At 45.4% G+C, this 23,900-nt stretch overlaps 1 protein-coding gene across 2 annotated transcripts in view; it reads left to right on the top strand.

Annotated features, from left to right (window-relative positions):
- The window catches only part of POGLUT2 (protein O-glucosyltransferase 2), a 56,171-nt gene that overhangs the window by 13,886 nt on the left and 18,385 nt on the right, over window positions 1-23,900 (top strand). For both annotated transcript variants that reach the window (XM_066580050.1, XM_066580057.1), the window contains 2 exons: window positions 14,182-14,351; window positions 17,920-18,157. In XM_066580050.1, coding sequence (XP_066436147.1) covers window positions 14,182-14,351; window positions 17,920-18,157 — 408 coding nt within the window. The remainder of the gene's footprint in view (window positions 1-14,181; window positions 14,352-17,919; window positions 18,158-23,900) is intronic.

Genomic DNA, 23,900 nt, shown 5'->3' with positions numbered 1-23,900 from the left:
CAGCACATGTTCACTGTCATTTCAGTAGGTTAGGATCAGATTCCCTGTTTCCCCATTTTTATGTTTCTTTACACAATTTTGTGTTATCCGCATTTATAATTCGGGTGTATATTCATCCGTTTAGGACACAATAAATACTTCCGGCTCGGACGTAATACTATTCTGAGAAATAGTCCTTATAATTGTTTCCAGTAACAAGAGGGTAATCAGAAGGAATTAGACTGTTCCTTGCTTCCCAACAAGGACAGGGTACTAAGGGTGAGATTTCTAGCATCCATAGAAATGGAAGACTTCATGTCCTTTCCCTTCTGATTTACTGCTGGATACTAGACCCGCTACTTAAAACCCGCATGTACTGTATATATAATGCTAAATGTCGTCTGTACGCTCAGATGACACCAACGACTCCTGTAAATTTATGATTACAAAGTTTATTTCATGATATGCATTTCTCAACAAGGTTCAATGAACACCAGGACTTTTGTAGCATATCTAATGATTCATGAAGAATATTAGGTTCAAGGATTATTGAGCATCTATATGTGCAAGGCCTAAAGCAGGTTTAATAGTTCTTTTGTAAGAGGGTAAAGGTCCATTTACACAGAGAAATAATCGCTCACAAATTGCTCAAACGATAGTTTGAGTGACAACTTTGAGCGATCATTTTGCATAAACTATTAAGTAGCTACTCAGCTACCTAATAGCTTATTAGCATGCAAATGAAGCCTTTAGCTGAATGCAGTTAATAGCTGGAGGTCTCTTATCTGCATTCAGCTCCATTGTTCTCTGGTGGGTTAAATAGCTGAAACAATACTATCAGCACTACCCGCGGAGAACTCAGCGTTCGGTCCTGATAAGATGATTCTTAAGCAGGCTTGAATTCAAATATCAACGAGCAGTGCAGGAAAAATGCATGATAGCCGTGTGTTTAGACGCAACGATTATCGCTCAAAAGATGGCTTTTGAGCGATCATCACTACGTGTAAATGGGCCTTAACACTGCCATGCTTCCCATTAAACAGTGAAGTGACATGCAGCCACTATGATATGCGGCCAATGACCAACCTAAGCTCCTAGTCCTCTGGCCTAAGATCTAGCTAGGCGGGGAGAGGGTAGGGGTAATCTGTCAGAGGTGATCAGGGCAGATGTTAGAGGCCCCTCTTCCCTGCCAATGCAGCGGCAGGGAAGCAAAGTGGAGGAAGACCTCCATGACGTTGGGCTGCTAATCCTCACCGTCTCCTCCTCATGAAGCTGCTGGAAGGCTCTGGGGCAGCAAAGACTTTATGGAAGGTCTGTGCTGCGTCACAGGGTTGAAGAGAGCCCGCCATAGTAGTGAGACAGCAACAGTGTGCAGTAGAGCCAGCTGCAAGAGCCCTGAATTGGCAGATACCATTCACAACAGCACAGGTAGCAGTTTCCCCATACTGGGGTGGTTGTTAGGGAAGCTGCCCAGGGAGAAAGAGACCAAAGGGCTTGATGACCTGGGGGCCGAACATGGAGCAGAAACCTGATCACCGGGCTGAAGGGTCCTACAGTGCGTGGGAGGACAGGGAGTCTCCCTCCCTGCAATTGCAAAGTTGATGTTACACAGAAGGAACTGGATCCTGCTACTGTGTACATTTATAAATGGACTTGTTCCCCTTGGTTTAAAATCCCTTGCCAGGGTGGCAGGTTGTGGAACCTAACAAGCATTGCTAGCATAATTGTAGTTTGGGTGCTGTATTTTCATGCAAGACATGCAACCTGCTTCATATGTCATGTAAATAGTTTATGATGAAGGATGTAAGTAAGGCTCCTATGTAAAAATTATATTTATGATGTATTTTCGTTCTCTGTGAAAGGACGGTGCTCTTACAGAGTTTTTGAGGTTAGGGTCCTGCGGATGAAGCCATGCACGTATTGGTCTTGAGGCAGTCAAGACAAGTTGTAAGAGAAGCTGGATAGTCCTGTGAAAGAGTCATGTGCCTTGCTGCTGCCAAGAAGAAGTGAAGGAGATGTATATGCTGGCGAGAGACGACAGTTACGGAAATATGGCATTTTATGTAAGTTGCAGACAATATATAGAACACTTTCACTTAAGGGAGTTTATGCTGCGAGGGAAAAAATTCCCTCATGTGAACGTTGTAGTTAGCTGTTTACTCATTCACGACCCTCGGCGACCCTAAAAGTGAGCTTCCTCCATGTTTTTCAGTTTTGCGCTGCTTCTTTCAGTTGTGTGATATCCATGCCAGTATCAGCTTTGACAGTATCAGCCATCGTGTTTTTTTGCGGCCGGGTCTTCTTTTGCCACTGATCTGCCCCAGCATTATAGATTTTTTTTTTAGTGACTCTGCTCGCATTACATAGGGCAAAATCCATGAATCTAGTCATCTTGTCCTCCAGTGATGTATTGGGGCTTTTTTTTTTTTTAATTCTTTATTTTTGGTTTTTTAATTTTACAACAATAGAAACAAAATTGTTAGGACTTCTTCAGGAATCTTAGTACAGCTAACTATTGTAATGTCCTGGGTCACAAACAACAAGTGTTCTTAGACGTGTGCCTGCGTGACTTCCAAGTTCACGCTGGCCCGGTGGTCAGTTCCTTGTTCCTAAACTTCTTCCCTATGTTCTGGGTGCGCTTTTTTGAGAGTCTGTTACTAGTGATCGTTCAAACATTACATATAAAAGAACTCTTGTGGCCTTAACATGAACCTTAACCTTGACGGAGGACAAGACACAATGGGGAGCAAATTGGTTTAGGTAAGTGGATGGTCCGGGGGGGGGGGGGGGGGTGTGTTTATAGGAGTGGGTTTTATGACCTTTGGTGACTGGGGTCTAGTAGCCTCTGATACTCCATGGAATTCTGGAAGTCCAACCAATGGAACCAGGTCTTTGTAAACTTTTCTTGGGTACCTTTGACCGATGCCGTGAGGTCCTCCATCTCTCTGATTCCCTGTACTGTGTTGAGCCAAAGCGCTATCGTGGGGGGAGTTGTCAGGCGCCAGAGTTTCGGTATACAGGAACGAGCTGCGTTCACCAGGTGACGCACTACCGATTTTTTGTACACTGCTGTAGGGATCTCATTGTGGTGGAGAAGAAAGAAGGCAGGGGTTTTAGGTAATGCATATTGCGTAAATTTCGAGATAATCTGCCAGATCTCCGCCCAGAAGCTCACCAGCAGCGGGCAGTCCCAGAAGATGTGTAGGAGGGTCCCCTGAGCTGTGTTGCATCTCCACCACAGAGGGGAAACTGCGGGGAATATTTTGTTTAATTTAGCTGGTACTCTGTACCAACGTGATATTATCTTGTACCCCGCTTCCTGTGTCTTGCTGGATATGGATACAGAATGTGTGAATGAGCATATTTTTTCTACCTCAGGTTGTGTGAGTGTTATCGAGAGATCTTCCTCCCATTTCTGGATGAAGCTGGGTGGTTGGAATTCTGTCTGTGTGTTGAGGATATTGTATACTAGAGATAACGTGTGTCTGTGGGGGCCTTCGGTGCTGCATATTGTTTCAAACTGCGTTTTCGGGCGCATGAGTGAGCTCGGGTGTGGGAGTGTGTTGAGGAAGTGTCTCAACTGTACTGTTTGCCAGAACGGAATTGGCGGGAGGTCTTGTGTCCCCATCAGTTGCGCTGCGTTTAGCCATTGGCCTTCGTGTATGAAGTGGGTGACTCGAAAACTGCCTTTTTGGGCCCAACTGCGGAAGATTTTGTTTTCCATCCCTGGATGGAACGCCGGGTTCCCCAAGACCGGGAGCATTGGTGAGGGGCTGGGGGCTATGTTTGTTTTTGGTAGCGTTTTCACTGCTATTGCTAGGGTAGGTCCTATTGTGGGGTGTTGGGTCAGTTCTCTCGGAATCTGCTCCGGCAGCCAGGGTAATACTTTCAGGGGTATCGTTGTCGCCCCTTGTTCGATGGCTACCCATTGTTTAAGGGACCCGTGCCTGTGCCAATCTATTATTCGTGTTAGGTGAGTTGCTTGGTGATATCGGGTAAAATTGGGTAGGCCTACTCCCCCTTCCTTTTTAGGTCTCGTTAGTGTGCTACGTGCAATGCGCGTTGCTTTGTTCGCCCAGATGAATTTGGAAGTAAGAGAGCTGAGTTGTTGGAGGAACTGTTTGGGCACATGGATGGGGAGCGCCTGTAGGTGGTAGAGGATTCTGGGTAGGATGTTCATCTTGAAGATTGCACATCTCCCGAACCACGAGTGTAGTCCCTTAGTCCACGCACTCAGGTCTGCTTTAATTTTGTTTAGGAGTGTGGGATAGTTAGCTGCGTACAGTCCTTCTATTTCAGGGGTGATGTTTGTGCCCAGGTATTTGATGTAATTACTTGCCCAAGCAAAGGGGAATGAGTTTTTAAGTTAGCTGACTAACGTGTGTGGGAGGGACACATTGAGAGCCGCCGATTTGTGGTAGTTAATTTAGAAGTTTGACACTTCCGAGTACTGTTTGATTTCGGCTAGTAAATTTGGTAACGAGATTCTCAGGTTTGTGATGAAGAATAGCAAGTCGTCGGCGTATGCCGCTATTTTGTGTTCAGTGTTGGGGGTTTTGATCTCTGACACGTCCGGGTTGGAGCGAATTCTAGCCAGAAGGGGTTCAAGGCATAAGATAAAAATTAGGGGCGATAAGGGGCACCCCTGTCTCGTTCCGTTTGTGATCGTGAATGGGTCTGACACTTGTCCATGCACTCTGACTGAGGCCGTTGGGTGTGAATATAGGCTCGAGATCCATTTTATCATTCTGGGTCCCATTCCCATGTGAGTCATTGTGGTGAGCAGGAACTCCCAGTCCACCCTGTCAAACGCTTTTTCTGCATCCGTTGACAGAAAGAGGGATTTTTTGGCCAGATAGATTAGGTTTACTGCTTTGGTAGTATTGTCTCTAGCTTCTCTTGTCGGGACGAAGCCCACTTGGTCTTTATGAATTGTTTTTGGTAGCAGAGGGGAGATCCTGCTCGCCACAATTTTGGCGAACAATTTCAAATCCACGTTCAGGAGGGAAATGGGCCGGTAGCTCTGGCACAGTGAGGGGTCCTTTGCTTCTTTGGGGATTACGGTTATATGGGCTCTCAGGGTGTCCCTATGTATCTCTTTTCCTGATGTGATTGCGTTGAACGCCTGTAGAAAGTGTGGGGTTAGGGCTTCTTTGTATTTTTTGTAGTATGCCAGCGTTAGCCCGTCTGGCCCTGGGCATTTTCCTGTTTGGCTCTCTGATATTGCGGCTTCTACTTCTTCTTGTGTGATTGGTTCTTCTAGCCTCTCTAGTGCTTCCTGCGTGTGTTTGTGTGTTGTAGGTATTCTTTTATTTTAGTTTTGTGTCTTTCCTTTTCTTGTTCAGACCGGGGGGGTTAGGTTATATAAGGCCTGGTAGTATGCGCGGAACGCACCCGTTATCTGCTGGGGAAGATGGATCGTTTGCCCGTCGGAGGAGATGTGAGGGACATATGTCTTTACTCTGTTTGCCCTGAGGGCGCGCGCCAGGGTGCGGCTGGGTTTATTACCGTATTCGTAGTAGTGGCGTCTGCATTTTACGAGGGCTCCCTTTTCCTGACCTAGGCATATTGATCGCACCTTTTCCCTTAACTGGGTAAGTTCTGCCCCAACTGTACTGTTTTGGCTGGCTTTGTGTAAGGTTTCTAGTGTCTGGATTTGGTTTAAGAGTCTGCTTAGATGGGCTCCCCTTTCCTTTTTAATGCGCGACCCCAGACCTATCAAGTAGCCCCTGATTACACATTTGTGGGCCTCCCATTTGACTAGTGGGTCTGTGTCTGGGGTGCAGTTGTTTTCGAGGTATTCTGTTATGACTTTTTGTATTTCTCCTGATGTCTCGGGGTTGTGGATAAGAGACTCGTTTAGGCGCCAGTGCCAGGCTCTTTCGTGTGGTAAAGGTAATGTTACTGAGATGGATATGGGCGCGTGATCGGATAGTGTAATGTTATCTATTTCTGCTTCTGACACGCGCGGGAGTGTTGAGTGGTGTACTAGGAAAAAGTCGATCCTAGGGTACGAGTTGTGTGGATTGGAGAAGTGCGTGTAGTCCCTTGTGTTGGGATGTAAGATTCTCCATGCATCTATTAACTGGTGCTTGTGAAGTATTTTCCTAATTTTACGGTGCGTGGCTAGAGTGAGGTAGCTTGTTCCCTTAGAGCACATATGTCAAACACAAGGCCCGCGGGCCGAATCCGGCCCGCTGCCTCGTTTCATGTGGCCCGCGGCGTGCCGACGCTGCTCACCACTAAGCAATTACCAGCTGGGGTGCTGCAGCTCCCCGCTGGCATATTAATATTTTCCACATCACTTCTGCCCTATTCAGCTATTCCAGCGACCTGATTGGTTGTTTGGGTTGGCTGATTCACCAATCAGGTTGCTGGAACTGCTGAATAGGGCAGAAGTGCTGTGGAAAATGTTAATATGCGAGCGGAGGGGAAGCAGGCAGACAGCAAGGAGGTGGTAAGTATGTGGTTTAGGGGGGCTAATGGTGGCTGCTGCTGGGGGGGGGGTTAATGGTTGCTGCTGGGGGGGTTAATGGTTGCTGCTGGGGGGGGGGTTGATGGTTGCTGCTGGGGGGGGGGGTTAATGGTTGCTGCTGGGGGGGGGGGGTTAATGGTTGCTGCTGGGGGGGGTTAATGGTTGCTGCTGAGGGGGGGGTTAATGGTTGCTGCTGGGGGGGGGGTTAATGGTTGCTGCTGGGGGGGGGTTAATGGTTGCTGGGGGGGGGGGTTAATGGTTGCTGCTGGGGGGGGGTTAATGGTTGCTGCTGGGGGGGTTAATGGTTGCTGCTGGGGGGGGGTTAATGGTGGCTGCTTAGAGGAGGGGGGTTAATGGTGGCTGCTGAGGGGAGGGGTGTAATGGTGGCTGCTGAGAGGAGGGGGGTTAATGGTGGCTGCTGAGAGGGGGGGTTAATGGTGGCTGCTGAGGGGGGGGTTAATGGTGGCTGCTGAGAGGGGGGAGTTAATGGTGGCTGCTGAGAGGGGGGGGGTTAATGGTGGCTGCTGAGAGGGGGGGGGGTTAATGGTGGCTGCTGAGAGGGGGGGGGGAGCTAATGGTGGCTGCTGAGAGGGGGGGTTAATGGTGGCTGCTGAGAGGGGGGGTTAATGGTGGCTGCTGAGAGGGGGGGTTAATGGTGGCTGCTGAGAGGGGGGGGGTTAATGGTGGCTGCTGAGAGGGGGGGGGTTAATGGTGGCTTCTGAGAGGGGGGGGTTAATGGTGGCTGCTGAGAGGGGGGGGGAGTTAATGGTGGCTGCTGAGAGGGGAGGGGTTAATGGTGGCTGCTGAGAGGGGGGGGGAGTTAATGGTGGCTGCTGAGAGGGGAGGGGTTAATGGTGGCTGCTGAGAGGGGGGTTAATGGTCGCTACTGGGGGGGGGTCAATGGTGGCTGCTGGGGGGTACAATGGTGGCTGCTGGGGGGTAATGTTACTACTGGGGCCACTGTGGGGGTCAGTATTAGGGCTCGTTCACATGGGTATTTCAGTTGCGCAAATACACAGCGTATTTGTGCTATCAAAAATCGCTTATGCCTGCCTATTTGGGCACGCCAAAAAGAACGTAGATGGGCCCCCTGAGATAGTGCGCAAATATGCAGTGAATACATCGGTTTCCTGCGCATTCACCACGTATTTGCGCGGCCAAGTCACTTCAATGGCCTATTGGGGTGCGCAGTATGTAACAGAATGATGTGTGACAATATACATCATGTGAATGAACTCACTGAAATCAGGGGCTTCCATTCACTGCATATTATGTACGCAAATACGCTTGTGTGAACAACCCCTAACCGTACTGTTTTACAATCGGCCCTTTGAAGGCAACCATAAGCCTGATGTGGCCCTTGGTGAAAATGAGTTTGACACCCCTGCCTTAGAGGTATCTACGTGTGGTTCAAGTGGGAAATTAAAGTCTCCTCCCAGGACCAGTGTTCCTTCTTTGAATTCATCCAAGTCCTCCAGGGCTCTTTCTAAAAAAGGCACCTGGTTGGAGTTGGGGAGGTACATGTTTGCGAGTGTGACTGTGGTGCTGGCGAGCTTACCTTTCACGAAGATATATCTCCCCTCAGTGTCACTTTGGGTTGCTGCGTGCTCCCAGGAGATGTTGCTGGCAATTAAGATTGACACCCCTTTGGCTTTAGCGGCTGGATTCAAGCAGTGATAGGCATTCGGAAATTTGGCGTCGGAGAATCTCGATGCCCCCTCTGTTCGAAAATGGGTCTCCTGTATCATGGCAACCTGCGCTTTTTTTTTCCATAGGAGGCGGAGGATGGAGGACTTCTTCTCCGGGATGTTCAGTCCCTGTGCGTTAAGAGGGACAACCTTAAAGTTTGGGGTGTTGGCTGGCATAACGGAGGAGGTCGGGATGGTCTGTGTGGAGTTGACCGCGGCACTCCTAGCTTGTGGCGGTGGGGTATAGGAGGTGGGAGTAGGTGAGGGTCAGGGGGGGAGGTCAGGTATACACGAGGTAGAGGGGGCGGGTAGGGGGGGTAGACAAGACAAGTTCTAGAGTCTTTTCGACTTAACCAGGGAACCTGTATCCCTCCAGCGGGTGGGGGGACACCGATGACCCTGAGGCCCTAAAGGGGGGAAAAAACGTGGCAGCAGAGCACGGGGGAAGCTGTTACCGCGCGTCTTCAGCGAGATATGTCGCCAATATGCGCCCGTGGGCGCACTCGTGATGTACAGTTCACTTGTCTGACGGTGTGAGTAAGTGCTGTCGAAGTAGTTTGCTGATGTTTCGGAGGTCCATGTCGCCGCGGCTTGTAGTCTTTTCCTGTTTATTCAGGTAGTGTTCGTTGCATGTCATGAGTGGGAGGTTCTCGGGGAGGTGGTGTTGTCTACTGTCCGTTGCTGCGGGGCGTAGGTTAGTTTGGGTGCTTGTAACGTGAAGGCGGGATGTTCCATGTTGTTCAGGTTTCCTGCTAGTCTCAGCTGGCGTATAGGAATCTGTGTAGCTGACGGTGAGTTTTAAAGTCTATGTTGTGTCTGGCGCCTGTTGACTGTGGTCAGCTACCCCAGTTATTGGTTTGCGGTCGTATGTTTAGGGGGTCTTGGGGTCTTCTGGCTTCATACACTAGATGGTGCTGTGTCCGCCTTGGAGTCTTCATATTTCATACATTGGGCGGTGCTGCGTCTTGGGGTGTAGTCCAGTCTGGGATTGGCGTTGGGGGGACTCCTAGGAATTCAAACGCCCCTTTCAGGTCTGCGGGGGTCTTGACCGTGAAGAGCCTGCCTCGTTTTCTAAGGATCAAATGGAATGGGTGTCCCCATCGGTATGTCGCTTCGGCTTTTTGTGCTGCTTCCAAAAGGGCGCGTATCATTCTCCTACAATTTAACGTCAGCCTGGAGACGTCTGGTAGGATAGAAATGTCCATTCCGTTGTGCTTAATGGGACCCAATTCCCAGGCCAGGCGCTGTAGCTCCTCTTTCTGCCTATAAAAGTGTACCCTACAGATTACATCTCTTGGTAAATTCGGGTTCCGCGGTCTGCCCCCTTGTAGTCGGTGTACCCTGTCTAATTCTATCGGTCTGTTTTCAGGGCGTTGTAGCATCTTATTGAAAATGGCAGTTACATGCTCATACAGATCCTCTGGGGGGACTTCCTCTGGGATGCCCCTAAGTTTGAGATTATTTCGGCGGCCTCTGTTTTCGATGTCGTCTAGATGGAGTGTTAGATCTCTTATTTGTTTCTGCTGTTGTTCAATCGTGTTCTGCATTAGCTGGAGGTCTGTAGATGGGGCTGTCGCTTTCTGTTCTAGGTCTGCAACCCGCTCTGTTAGCTCCTGCACTGCGAGATTAACCGCGCTAATTTCCGTGGTATGTTTTTCCTCAATACGCCTGTTGTGCATGTCGAGGTCTGTTTTCGTGGGTAGAGCTTGGATCATTATCCATAAGACCTGCAGGGTCTGTGAATCGTATTGTGGCGGGCTCTGCAATGTGAAGGCTCCTGTTGTGCTCTGCATTATCGGTGCATGTTGGCTCGAGTGGTGCAGGTCCGGATTGCTGTAGCCCCTTTCTGGGCTATTGTTACTTATGGGCCTTATGTCTGCCGCCTGTGGGGGGGGGGAGACCCAGGGGGTTGTGGCTTTCTTTAATTGGGTTATGTGCAGCTGTTCCTCCTGGCTGTTACTATGTGGTGGTGTCTCTGGGGTTTGTGCTGCAGTTACTCTGGGGGTAGAGTCCTTCTGTCCTCCCTTCTGTGGGCTCTGTGGTGTCCCCTGCTGCGGGTCTCCCCTCCCCTCACTGACCTTATTGTACCTTTGCTCCTTTTGTAAGGCAGCCGGCTGCTCCCCTGTATTAGCAGGCATCTGCTCCACGTGGTGTGTCGGCACCATTGTGGGAGAGCCTTGCTGGGTGTCTGCTGCGGTCTCCTGGCTCTCTGCTGGGTTTCTCTGCAGGCTGCCAGCTGGCTCCGTGTCTCCCTTCCCGGCTGTGATCCCCTTCGGGCTGGTTGTGCTTCTCCCTGGGGCTTTCGGTCCTCCTGCACTGCCGCGCGTCGGCTCTCTGGGACTGCCGGGCGCCATGTTGGAGGATTTACCCGCCGTGTTTCCCGCGCCGGGGCTGCTTTGATAGCGGCTTATCGGTGTGCTGCCGGCCGATGGTGGGTCTCCCCTCTTCCTCCCTCCTCTCTTCAGTGCAGGTAGGCGCTGCATAGTGGCTGTATTAATGTTCTTCTGCTTGGTAGCGGCTACGGAGCTCCGGAGACTGCGGCTTCACTCTCCCATGCTCCGATATATTGGGTCTTATATGATTCGGGGCTTCTCTGTTTGTTACTCTTGCCGTCCAGGACATACACAGCAGCTTTCGCCAGCACCACAGCTCAAACGCATCAATCCTCCTTCTATCAGCATTTTTCACAGTCCAGCTTTCACATCCATACATGGCTATGGGGAAATCGGTGGTCTGCACTATCCTGCATTTAGTTGCAATGCCGATATCCTTACTTTTCCAGATTTTGTCCATGTTTAGTATTGTGCTTCATCCCAATGCTATCCTCTGTTTTATCTCTGGCATAGATTCTCCAGCCGGGTCAATTTTTGAGTAAAGGAAGATGAAGTCTCACATGCATGCTATGGCCTTGTTATCGATTTTGATTTGAATTTGGCCATTTTTTGCAGTTGTCATAATTGTAGTTTTCTTTAAATTCAGGTAAAGGCCCATTATTTCACTTTCAGTTGTACTCTTTCATATCAGCTGCTTCAGACCGGCTTCTGTTTCTGCAAGCAGAGTTGTGTCATCCAAATAACGGCGATTGTTGATGTTTCTTTCACCTATTTTCACCCCGGTTTCCAATTCATCTAGGTCCATTTTCCGCATGATCACTTCCGCATATAGGTTAAACAAGAAGGGTGAGAGGATGCCGCCCTGTCGGACCCCTTTGCTGATCCCAAACCAATCTGTGTCCCCATACTGTGTTCTCACAGTGGCTTCTTGATTGGTATAAAGTGATTTTATTAGCTTGACTAGATGTTCCAATACTCCCAGCTCTTGTAGGGTCTGCCATAGCTTGTCATGGTCGACACAGTCAAAGGCCTTGATGTAGTCGATCAAGCATATTTAGATATTCTTTTGGTATTCTCAAACTTTTTCCATGGTCCATTGCATGTTTGCATTATGGTCGCGGGTGCCGCCCCCTTGCTAGAAACCTGCCTGCGCATCACTGAGTGCCGTTTCGACTACTGATCTCACGTGAATAAGTCCATTCAAAAGAATGGACACAGAACCAGCATGAGACTCTTGCCCGTGTACATAAGCCCCTAGCTGTCTCCTTGGTTGTTTCCATGACACGCGGCGAGGTAGTCGGTAAACAGCTGTATGTTTCTCATCTCAGCCATGAACGCGAAGATGAGGCAACCCTTAAAATTTTATGAATAATTTATCTCTTTTCTTTCTCTTTTATGGGAGAAACTGATTTTGCAATCTTTGAAACCACTGCTACAATTTTATGGGAAAGTAGCTAGTAATAGTAGTTTGCAGGAGACTCAAGAACTCTAACAGGTGGTGAAAGCCATAATAAGTGTTTAAGATGTTTATGCAAAACCTCTTTATGACCATAAAATGAGAAAATAAGACACTTTAGAATACATTTACATTTATGACTCCCACCCTTATACATAAAACTGCTCTCTAGGTTCTCTGGCTCTCCGCTGTTTACTACAGCAAACAATAACTAGCTGCTTCTTAGGGGCCATAGACATGGTACCCAGTCAGGGACTGCATCATGGCAGTGCCATCCACACGTCCCACATGCTACCATCTTGCAGTACTTTGATTAACTGCTCATATTTGTACAATTCTTTAATAAAATTACTCGAGTTCTAAGAATAAAACCCAAAACAAGCACATATGAATGCAGGAGTGAAAGTTAGGCTCGGTTCTTATTTGCACTGGACGCTCCATCCAGGAAAATGCTGGAGTGCAGGACCAAAGCCAGATAGACTATCATAGTTAATGGGTCTGTCTGGGGCTGCTCGTTACTGGACAGATCTGACATTTGTTTTTCCTGCTCCCAGGAAACAGTGCATAAGAGTATGTTCACACGGCCGATTTCTGCACCAAATACACGTCATTTGAATGGAAATTTTTTTACAACACAGATTTTTATGTTGCAGATTTGAAATCTGTTGCAGGGAGAAAAAGTGACATTTAACTTCTTAAAGGGGTTATCTAGGTAGCGGCCACTGGGATACACTGGGGTCGGAATGGAAGCACTGCTCTGACCCCTGTTTAGTGGCCGGCATTCATAATTGCAATCTCAGCTGTCAATGATTTCAGTGGGAGGTGTTCTTGCAATTACGAGCGCCGGCCACTACACAGGGGTCAGAGCAGTGCTTCCACTCGACTCCTGTGTAGTGGCCGGCGCTCGTAATTGCAATCTCATCTGTCATTGATTTCAGTGGGAGGTGTTCTTGCAATTACGAGCACCAGCCACTACACAGGGGTCAGAGCAGTGCTTCCACTCGACTCCTGTGTAGTGGCCGGCGCTCGTAATTGCAATCTCATCTGTCATTGATTTCAGTGGGAGGTGTTCTTGCAATTACGAGCGCCGGATGCTACACAGGGGTCAGAGCAGTGCTTCCACTTGACCCCTGTGTATTGGCTGGCACTTGTAATTGCAATCTCATCTGTCATTGATTTCAGTGGGAGGTGTTCTTGCAATTACGAGCACTGGCTGCTACACAGAGGTCAGAGCAGTGCTTCCCTTTATTGCAAATCTGTGCACAATCCGCTTTGGAAATTCCACACGTGGATTTTTCACATGGGCTACATCCGTTTGTGGATCTAGGGCATAATCCGTAGCAGAAAGTCATGGATTAGTCACAGATTTCTGCCACGGTTGTGGTGGCATAATCCTCGAAGAAAAAAACAAGTTGTATTCCACTGTATGAATATGCCCTAACAGTGATGTGAATCTAGCCATACATGAACTGCTCAGACCCAGTGCTGACGGCAGTGCCAAGTGCCATAGCGGTTTTCGCTATGCTGTGACTTTCTGTCTAGGAGTTCTGTGTAAATCGCCAAAACCGGTATTCAGACATAAGCCTGAGACAGACACTTTTAGTGAAACGCTATGGGAAAGAAGCCCAAGGGTGAAATGTATCTTGCATGACACTGCCAGTGAAACAGCGGTAATGTAACATTATAGTGTTAGTTGCTGCTCCTTATACTGGTTAGTACACTGTTAAAGCAGTTGTGCAGGGTGTAACATTTTTAGCATAAGTCCGGTGGCTTCTTGTAAAATAGTAAACTAGTCCCCCCGGCGTCTACTCACTTATGGCATCGCGGCCACACGCTTCTTAAACACATAACCACTGCAGTGGGAAAAAGTGACATGTAACTTCTTAATGCAGCGCTGAGGCCAGTGATTGACTGCAGCGGTCATGCACCTAGACGCATGTGACTGTGCTACCTGGAAGCACAGGGGGTATAGGGTTATTATTTTACAAGAAGCCACTGAACTTATTCTAAAAGTTTTTGCTCTCTGCACAACTCCTTTCTGTTTCAGCAGATGGCAGCATATACCACTGTATGCACTGCAGAATATGCCTTTTTGGACTAGTATGGAATAAATGGTGCTGATACGAAGGGAACACAAGTTATTTCTCTAGTTTTCATTACTTAACAGATTTACATGACTGACACTTTTAATACTTATTGCTATTTCTGTATAGTAAAATGCTCATTGATCCCAATGTATTCATCTTACAGGTGAAAGTTCCAGATATTGAATTTTTTGTGAATTTAGGGGACTGGCCGCTAGAGAAGAGGAAGGTCGCACCTTTTCACCCCATCTTCTCCTGGTGTGGATCTGTAGAAACAAAAGATATAGTCATGCCGACGTATGACCTGACAGATTCTGTATTAGAGACCATGGGAAGGTAATCTGGTCCTTGTTTGTCCTTGGAATTGATGTTTTTGTTTCCAGTGATAGAATGCGAGGGTTAAAGACTGACACAGCAATACTGTGATTACTTTTCAAGAAGGTAGTTTACTCCTTTTAAACAGTTGGCAGGCATCGCATATATATAATTTAACACGTATATTATGTGTTAGCTTTGCTATTCCTTATTTACCTTTTAGTCACTTTCTTTACTAAGGGTGGATTGACTCTAGTGTTTAATCTCCGTTTTTTTGCTTTATGGCTCACTGTTTTTGAAGCAGAGAGACGGAATTAAATTGGAAATAAACGGATTGGCTTTTAGCACCATTGATTTCAATGGGGTTTTAAAAAATGTTAAGCAACAGAAAGCTTTTTATTTGCTTCTGTTCTGTTAGGCTTCCTTTTATTTATATGGAACAAATAGCACTACAGACTGCGTTATTTATTACCATTTGCTTTCCATTTTTGAAAACCCGATGGAAATCAGTGGTGCTAAAAACAGATCAGTTTAATTCCATTTTAATTCTGCCTCCCTGCTCCAAAAACAGAACAGAGACGGAAAGCCAAAACGGAGATTAAACGCTGGTGTGAGTCCACCCTGAGCAGGAATGAATTTAGCAATAGGGGAGTGCTGGCATGACTTTGTAAATACATTGCACGTACATACCATACATAGTACTTGTTGTGAGTTTAAACCTACATACGGTATTATAGCCCAGAGTTGCATTCATAATTCTCCTGGGTATTAGGACAAGCAACAGACAAGTGTGTGATCAAACACATTCCTAATAGCCATTCTAAACACCTTGTCTGAGCTTCTATGGTGCAGTAGGAGAGTAAAGGTGCATTTACACTCAAAGATGATTGCTCAAAAATAGCTTTTGAGCGATCATTTTGCATAAACTACTACTTGGTACTAATTCCTATTAGTACCAATTAGTAGCGTGTGAGCCGCCGGGAGCTGTATTCAGAGAACAGACCACCCGCTGTTCTCTGAATAAATTCTCCTTGTTTGCCATGGGGTTGACAGCTGAGACAATGTTATCAGTGGTCCCCGGGCAGAACACAGCGTGCGGTCCTTCTTATCAGCTGGTCTGCTGAACGATGGATTTCATGCCGAACTGAAATTCATCGTTCGGCAGAAAAGTGCAAGATGGGCACATTTACACCCAAGGATTATCGCTCAAAAGATGGCCTTTGTGCGAATTTTGAGTGATAATCGTTGTCTCTATGAGACTTAAGTTCTTCTCACACCAGATTATTGTACAATACCTGATGCAAGGAATGCATGCTTGTGTATTTAACCATAGACAGTAAGGCTGGGTTTACAAAGGGTTGTTTTATTTTCAAAACTGCAGTAATGACTGAATTCTTCAAAAATGTCATGATATTTTTATTGGCATCTTTGTAAAATGTATTTTTTAATGTGTTTTAAAGCTATTGATGTTGTTGATACTAGCCACTTCTGTAAATGACATTAACATGTGCCTGCCTTTGGTCTGGTTTTTATCTAGACTTTACTCTATCCTGGTATTCTGTTAATATGGATTTCGAATAGACATTGATGTATTCTACTGTAAAGTGATCGTCTATGCTGTGATTTATCCTTTGGTGTAGTTTGTCTTTTAAGGTATATTAAAAAGTCTATTGAAGTCAATTGTCTCTTCCCCAGCATTTAACTACAGGATTGATGATAAATGTTTAATTGATAGGGGTCTGACTGATGGGACCCCATGAGATTATAAGAACAGTTCACTGCTCCATTCAATGTCTATGGACATACAGATGCAGCATTTTCAAAGTTGAATATTGCAGCATGCTACATTGTTAACACTAGTCATTATTTATTAAGGTCTATGATCTTAAATATACAGATCCAGTGCTTTAAACAACAGTTTGGTGCATGCTAGATCGGTAGCCGAGCAATAGCCATCGGCTGTCTCCATCAGTCTCATAGAAGTGAATGGAGTGATGGGTAGGCATGTGTTCTGATGCTTTATTCACTAAGGCAAACTCGGGGAACGCTGCTGCCCGTGATCAAGCATTTAGCATCTATCCTGTGGATAGGTTATACATAGGTTTGGTGGGATAAACCGTTTTAGTCTACATAGCTTCAAAATGTTGAAGCATAGAACTTTTTATTCTTCAACCAATAGACTTTATCAGATGCCAACAAAAACTATAGAACATATTGGCACCAGGATATGTCATTTTGCTATTCACAAAACTACAATCCCATCTAGTTTGTGGTTCTCGGAGATAAACAGAAGAGGCGTACAAAAGGGGTGTCCAGCTCATAAGTTCCATCGTTTCTTATGTCTGGTAGCTGATATCCCGGGCAATCAGGAGAAATGGCAGGACCATATCTTGTCTGTTAGAGACGGAGCTGCTCATTCCTGGGGATCTCCACTTTGAATGACAAGCAGGAGATCCTCCTATATGATATTCATATACCCTAGTAGATAGATACATCCCAGTTATCATTCTTGTTGTTTGGCCTCGAAGCTGAGACCCCTGAGATGTGATCCTCAGTAAAAGTTGGCTACTGCTTAGTATTACGGGGATCTCATTGCTCTTCAGTGGTATGTAAAAAAGACGATACAAGTCCGACATTTGAAACCACCCCCGTACGGTATGTTTCCATGTAGCGCAAACTGCTGTTGGTTGTCTGCAGTGGACAATCGGCACCAAATTCTCAGTAAAAACTGCTAAGGAAATCATGTCAAAATCTACGCCACTGGTGCAGATTTTAATGTGGATTTGGCAGATTCCACCCTTTTGATTTTCCGCTACATGGAAGTTACCCTTAGCCTTATACTGCGTAGTGTTCTTCATTTTATGGCCTCTACAGTACATTCATACTATATGTCTTGTCTCCAGTAGTTAAGCATATATTTTTCTGTGCTCATTAAATCCTAACAAGCACTCTTCTGTTTATTTCCTTCAGAGAAGTCAATTATTCAGAATGTATCAGACAATAAAACATTGTGATGCAGCATTTATTGTTATGTAGAGACTGACTAATGTGCACAGATTTTCTGTTGCCATCTGTATCTTCTCATTATGTTTTGCAGTGCCTCCACACTTGGAGGCTTACACTAAACACCAATGATTGAAACAGTTTGGTTACAATACATATGTAATGACTTTTTTACAGTAACTTTGAACCTCCGGCTAGAGCCACTTTAAAGGTTATAACAGGCATAGCGATCACTTATGGACGGGAACCAGTTATAACCCAACAGCAGATGAGCAGAATATGGGGGCTAAAAAAGTTCCCTTTAAGGCTGTTAGTCTGGGCCATTAGATCTATGGTCAGGCGGGGATTAATGGTTGTAATACGGGTTCTGAAATATGCCCATATTATGCTTGCCTGTGGGCAAAGTAAATCAACCAAATCACCATTCACCAGCTTACAGACTAGGATAAGCGGCTGAATTATTTTTATAACCTGTTTTCAATTTGCTTTAATTTCAAATATGTGAAATTGATTCTCAAATGTATCCTAGTTTAAAAAAAGTTCCAGTACATGTTTTGTAAGTCCATTCATCATATTGTTTCCATAGGGTGAGTCTAGACATGATGTCTGTTCAGGCAAACACTGGCCCTAAATGGGAGGAGAAGAGCAACACGGCCTTTTGGAGAGGACGAGACAGCTGTAAGGAGAGACTTGAACTGGTGAAGCTGGGCAGGAAACATCCAGACACGATCGATGCTGCTTTCACACACTTCTTTTTCTTCAAACATGACAAGGACCTCTATGGTCCAATTGTGCAACCAATACCATTTTTTGACTTCTTTAAGGTAAGTAACTTGGACTTAATAATAGATGACTTCTGAGATAACACTCTCACTGTGCTTCTCCAGCTTCCCCTTAAAGGACTTGTCTCAAGAAGGCAACCCCTGTCCATATAGTTTGTTAGGGTATTTGGACATCATAGTGGCCGCTGCAGGGAAAATGGCAAAATCAGCAGTTTATCAGGTGTGTGATCCCCAGCGATCAGGCCACCATGGTGCCTTCATTTTAAAGGTAATTGTCTCTAATAAGACAACCCCATCAAAACTATGGCCATTTTGGCTTATGGCCCATTTAGACCCAACAATTCGCACTCCAAATTCACTCAAAGCCGTCTTTTGAGTGATAACCATTGCGTCTAATGCACGGACATTGTGCAGTTTTTGTTATCACAGTCGGCAGCGCTGATAAGGTTTTTTCAGCTCATGCCCCGCTGGTAGTTAACAGCGGGACATGCGCTGTAAACGCTGAGAATAATACAGCTATTTGCTTATGCAGAACAGCTGTATTGTTCGCTGAGCGATAGCAGCAGTGTCCCGCTCCGCCTACATAGCTCTTAAGTAGCTACTTAGCTACTATAGACTATGCAAAGATGCTCGTACAAAGTCAGGTAGCTGTAATACTTTCCAAGGCTCTGAATAAACTGTGCATTCCTCTAACATGAACATTATCATTTTTCTTAAATGTATAAAAGGGCCACCATGGTATACATAATAACTGTCATTTAAGGTGAGTCTTCCCTTTTCCATAAACTATACATTTGCTGTTACTTTATTTTAGTGATTTGGTTATCTTGTTTGGGCAAATGTAAAAGTGAAATTACACACCTCCTAACTAGAGATTTATCTACATCTTCTGAAGGTGATTTCATTATTTTTACAGTGGTAATAAAATATAGATGTACAATCTGATAATGAAAGACATTTGTCATAAAAGACAATGTTATCTTAATAAGGGATGTAATATAAGAATTATCAGATGTACAATTCGTGATATTGGAAAGTAAACTGTATCACAGAGTGGTGTGAAGGTACGTATGTTGCACTTGCACAATGCAGACTTTGGTCAGTAGTACTCCGAAACTGTTCACCAGAAAAAGTCTCCTACAGACATTAAGAATATGTCCTAGTAACCAGTTTAACAGAGTATCTTGTTGCACCTTAAAGACACAGTTAAAGGGGTTTTCCACACAAGTATATTGATGACCTACATAGACCTATGCGACCTTCTGCGTAGGAGGAATTATTATGTGGGTATCTACCAAATAATATCAAAACTATCTTTATGTAGGTGTTTTGGGTTAGTTTATGCTATTATATTAAAAGGTTTATATACGATTAAAAAGGGGGATACTATTTTCCCCCAAAAAACAATGCTATGCCAGTCCATGGAGATGTCAGTATATTGTGTCTCAGATGGAAAAGATCTGATGCTAGAACTGCAGTTTCACCTGAAAATTGACTATGCAAGAGTGTATACACATGCTTCAGATTTATATATCTAAAAATCAGTTGTATTTACCTGAATGAGATTGTTTTGGTGGCAAGCACCTAGAAGGAGTTGTTGTTTAGCTGCAAAACTCGGCATGCAGTTACATGTCGGGCAGATATGCAAATGATTAGAGTTGTGGCAAGAGTAGATAAACGGCCTTGTCATCTGAGGCCCTAAAAGTGGTTCCACTCTTGGCCTATAAAATGGCTCTCAGAGGCTACTTGTGTGTAGTGAACCTCTTTTTACACTTCTGTGGAGCTCGTTGACCACTAGACATACCTCTATGATGGAATCCAAGAAATTTTGCCCATTTAAGTGAGTTTGAGAGGAAGCGTATTATCGGAATGCGAGAAACTGGATTGTCATATCGACAAATTGCCCGTCACCTGGGCCGTTCGAACAAGACAGTTAAGAGGTGGTCCGACCAGTAGATGAGGGCACGCACAGAAGGTGACTGGGCTAAGGACGCCCTTGACAGACCACCAGTAGAGAGGATCGTCTGATCGTCCGACAAGCATGAGCAGCTCCAGCTTTTTTATTGTCTGCCATCCAGAGATAGGTGGCCTCAGCATTATAGGCCTTTGTATCCATCTGGACTATTTTCAGGTGCTTGGCTGAAGGATATTTAGTTTCATAGCACCCATTACATGTACTGCCTTTGTCACCCACCCACAGTTACCTCCATTTGCAGTGGTGTCTCAAACGAGGAAACTGGACTGCTATGGAGTGCAACCAAGTTGTCATCAGTGATAAATCCTGGTTTAGTTTGGGCACTGACAACAGCTGGGTTCATGTCTGGAGGCCTAGGGGTGAGTGCCTCAATCCTGCCTTTGCTGTGGATTGGAAAACTGCTCCCACTTGTGGTGTAATGGTCTGGGGGTCCATTGCATATGACAGTCGGTCACACCTAGTAGAGGTACAAAGGACAAGAGCAGCTCTGCGATATGTTCAGGACATCCTACAGCCACATGTGTTCCTCTCATGGCGGCTTACAAGAGGCATTTGCCAGCAAGATAATCCTTGACCACATACAGCAATGGTGACACAGGAATTTCTCTACAATGTTGCCACACTTCCGTGGCCTGCCTCAATGCCAGATTCTTCACCAATAGAACATGTATGGGACCATCTGGGACGCTAAATTTGACAGCCTACGAGTTTGCCCGATCTAGAGGTTTAGTCAAAACAAATGTGGACTGATCTACCGCAGCATAGCATACAGAACCTGTATGCCTCCATGCCCGCCCATATCACATCTTGTATCCAAGCTAGAGGCAGTACAACAGGGTACTAGAGCTTACATGCTCGACCGTATCACATCTTGTATCCAAGTTAGAGGCAGTACAACAGGATACTAGAGCCTCCATGCCCTCCCGTATCACATCTTGTATCCAAGCTAAAGGTGGTACAGCAGGGTACTAGAGCCTCCATGCTCGCCCGTATCACATCTTGTATCCAAGCTAGAGGCGGTACAATAGGGTACTAGAGCCTCCATGCCACCCCGTATAACATCTTGTATCCAAGTGAGAGGCGGTACAACAGGGTACTAGAGCGTCCCTACAAGGGTTAAAGGAGATGTCCCGCGCCGAAACGGGTTTTTTTTTTTTTAAACCCCCCCCCCGTTCGGCGCGAGACAACCCCGATGCAGGGGTTAAAAAAACCACCCGCACAGCGCTTACCTCAATCCCGGCGGTCCGGCGTCTTCATACTCACCTGCTGAAGATGGCCGCCGGGATCCTCTGCATCCGTGGACCGCAGCTCTTCTGTGCGGTCCACTGCCGATTCCAGCCTCCTGATTGGCTGGAATCGGCACGTGACGGGGCGGAGCTACACGGAGCTACACGGAGCCCCATAGAGAACAGGAGAAGACCTGGACTGCGCAAGCGCGGCTAATTTGGCCATCGGAGGGCGAAAATTAGTCGGCACCATGGAGACGAGGACGCTAGCAACGGAGCAGGTAAGTATAAAACTTTTTATAACTTCTGTATGGCTCATAATTAATGCACAATGTACATTACAAAGTGCATTATTATGGCCATACAGAAGTGTATAGACCCACTTGCTGCCTCGGGACATCTCCTTTAAGTTTTCTGCAATAAATTATCCTTTTGCTCTGATACTGTAATCACTTACTTATATCAACATTACAATCACACGTAAAGTTTCATTCCATTCTGAAAACTCCTTCTAGGGGATGGAATTTTATTTTACAAGGAGTGGACATTCTCACACATAGCAAAAGTCCAGTTCACACATGTAGTTAGTGTTTGTTTTCTGCTAGACTTGCTGTATTTCTTTTTCCCAAGCCTTGCACTTGCATTATACAGATTTTTTACATATTGACCTCCGTGAAGAAAAAAGCACCATTATTAAAAACATTTAAAGTCAGCAATCAGTTTTCCATACAAGTGTTTCATGTCTCGGAAGGGATTGGAAGAAGGATCAGCAAAGGAGTTAATTCTTTAAAATGTCTGGTATCAGACAGTGGGTGTTTGGCAATTGCTGCTCCCATTCGAGGCACAGCCACACAATACACCTACTACTGTAACTCTGGTGATGGATGTATTTTCAGGCGCGAGCTATCAGTTTGGTTTTAAAAGGGAGTTTGGAGGATTTCTTTAAGACCTATTAGATGCTGAACAAAAGAGCTCTTGGCCAGCAGAGATCAGGAGGTGACTCCTATTTTCATTGTTAGTAAGTGTTGTCAACATCCAGAGTGATATCTTGGCGAGAAGAACGATTTCTATTGAAAAGTGCAATTGTTGTGAGGGATCTTGCATACGTTGTTAGAGGACATAAGCAAAAATAGATCTAAATGGGAAAGTAGTTTGTGTCGCATTCTCCTTGGGAAACATACTTTTATCTCTGCCTTGAGATGTGAAAAGTTCTGGGGTCAGCGACCTCTTTATAAGCATTTAAACACAAACTCCAGAATAATGACTAAACAAAACTTGTCTTCTGTTCCCCAAGCCATAAATCTAAATTGGTTCTTGGAAAATAAAAGAATCATTTACCCTTCCTTGAAGCAACACATAATTCCATTTTATGTTGTCAAAGCAGAGTCTGCTGACGTTTATAGATCAATATAGTTCTCTTCAGCTGAAATGCTTTAAGCTGTGTCATAATAGAAAAGATCAGTATGGGGAATATCTGCCTAGTCTGAGCTCATAGATCATTTTATCTGTCAGCGAATCTGTGGCAACTCGAGTCACTAAGGCTGATTTTCTGTCTAAACTGCTCCACTTTTTATGAGCAGCATATATTGAGTATCTTTTGTAACACTGAATGGGATGTTATTACCGCTGCCATGTCTGGAACTCTCCAGTTCATCAGTGCCGCAATCAGGGTGCTGGTAAATTAACTATATAAAATCCAATTCAGTTGCAATTAGGCGGAACTCATTTCTATGTTGATTAAATTACCATCTGAACATTGTTGTCCTTAGGATGCACGCTGTTTACTCATAATGCTTCCAAGAGTTACAGGTATTTCAAGCTGAGATGCCAAAACTTGGGAAGCATTTAGCAGTCCTGCTTATGTAAATGTCACCAAGGTTGGTCTATAAAAAGGATTGCCCCATTTCAGATCTAATTTGTGCACAGAGAGTGTTCAGCCCTCACACGTCTTATCCGCATTCAAACTTTTTCAACTTTGCTATTAGGTATACAAATCAAAGGAAACAAAAAACTTTCCAAACACTTCGAGAATATGTGACCATTATGGAGTTGGGATTCATGTTGTCACACTGGTTAGATTGCGCTTTTTGGATGCTCATTTTGCTAAATAGAAAGAAAACACACAATTTGATCGCACCTCATGAATAAATGTTCTTGGTAGTGCTCAGTTAAACGGTATACTGACTTCAGGTGTAGAAGAGTCTATAGAGAGTTACCTGTCTGTAATTTAGTCTATCAGCTGGAGGTTAAAGACCGGTTTACTGAAGTTTTAGAATAATCATGTTTCCAGTCAGTTGTTAGAGGAGGTTTGCCATATTATTTATTTTTAAAGGGTTGGAAGGCTTTTCTCCTATAGTATGGTTTCTTTGTTGTGCCAGCTAATTACTGTGTGCCATGACAGGTTGTCCATACACAGATATCACCTGGCATGGGGACACTGAGCTCCACCAGGGGAAGAAAGAATTAAAAATGTCTACTGCAAGTACTGCCTTAAAGGGGTTGTCTCGCGAAAGCAAGTGGGGTTAAGCACTTCTGTATGGCCATATTAATGCACTTTGCAAGCACCTCTTTTTTTTCAAAGGGC

Source organism: Eleutherodactylus coqui, chromosome 1 (genome assembly GCF_035609145.1).
Source record: "Eleutherodactylus coqui strain aEleCoq1 chromosome 1, aEleCoq1.hap1, whole genome shotgun sequence".
Classification (NCBI taxonomy): domain Eukaryota; kingdom Metazoa; phylum Chordata; class Amphibia; order Anura; family Eleutherodactylidae; genus Eleutherodactylus; species Eleutherodactylus coqui.
This window is presented reverse-complemented; position numbering and strand designations above follow the sequence as displayed.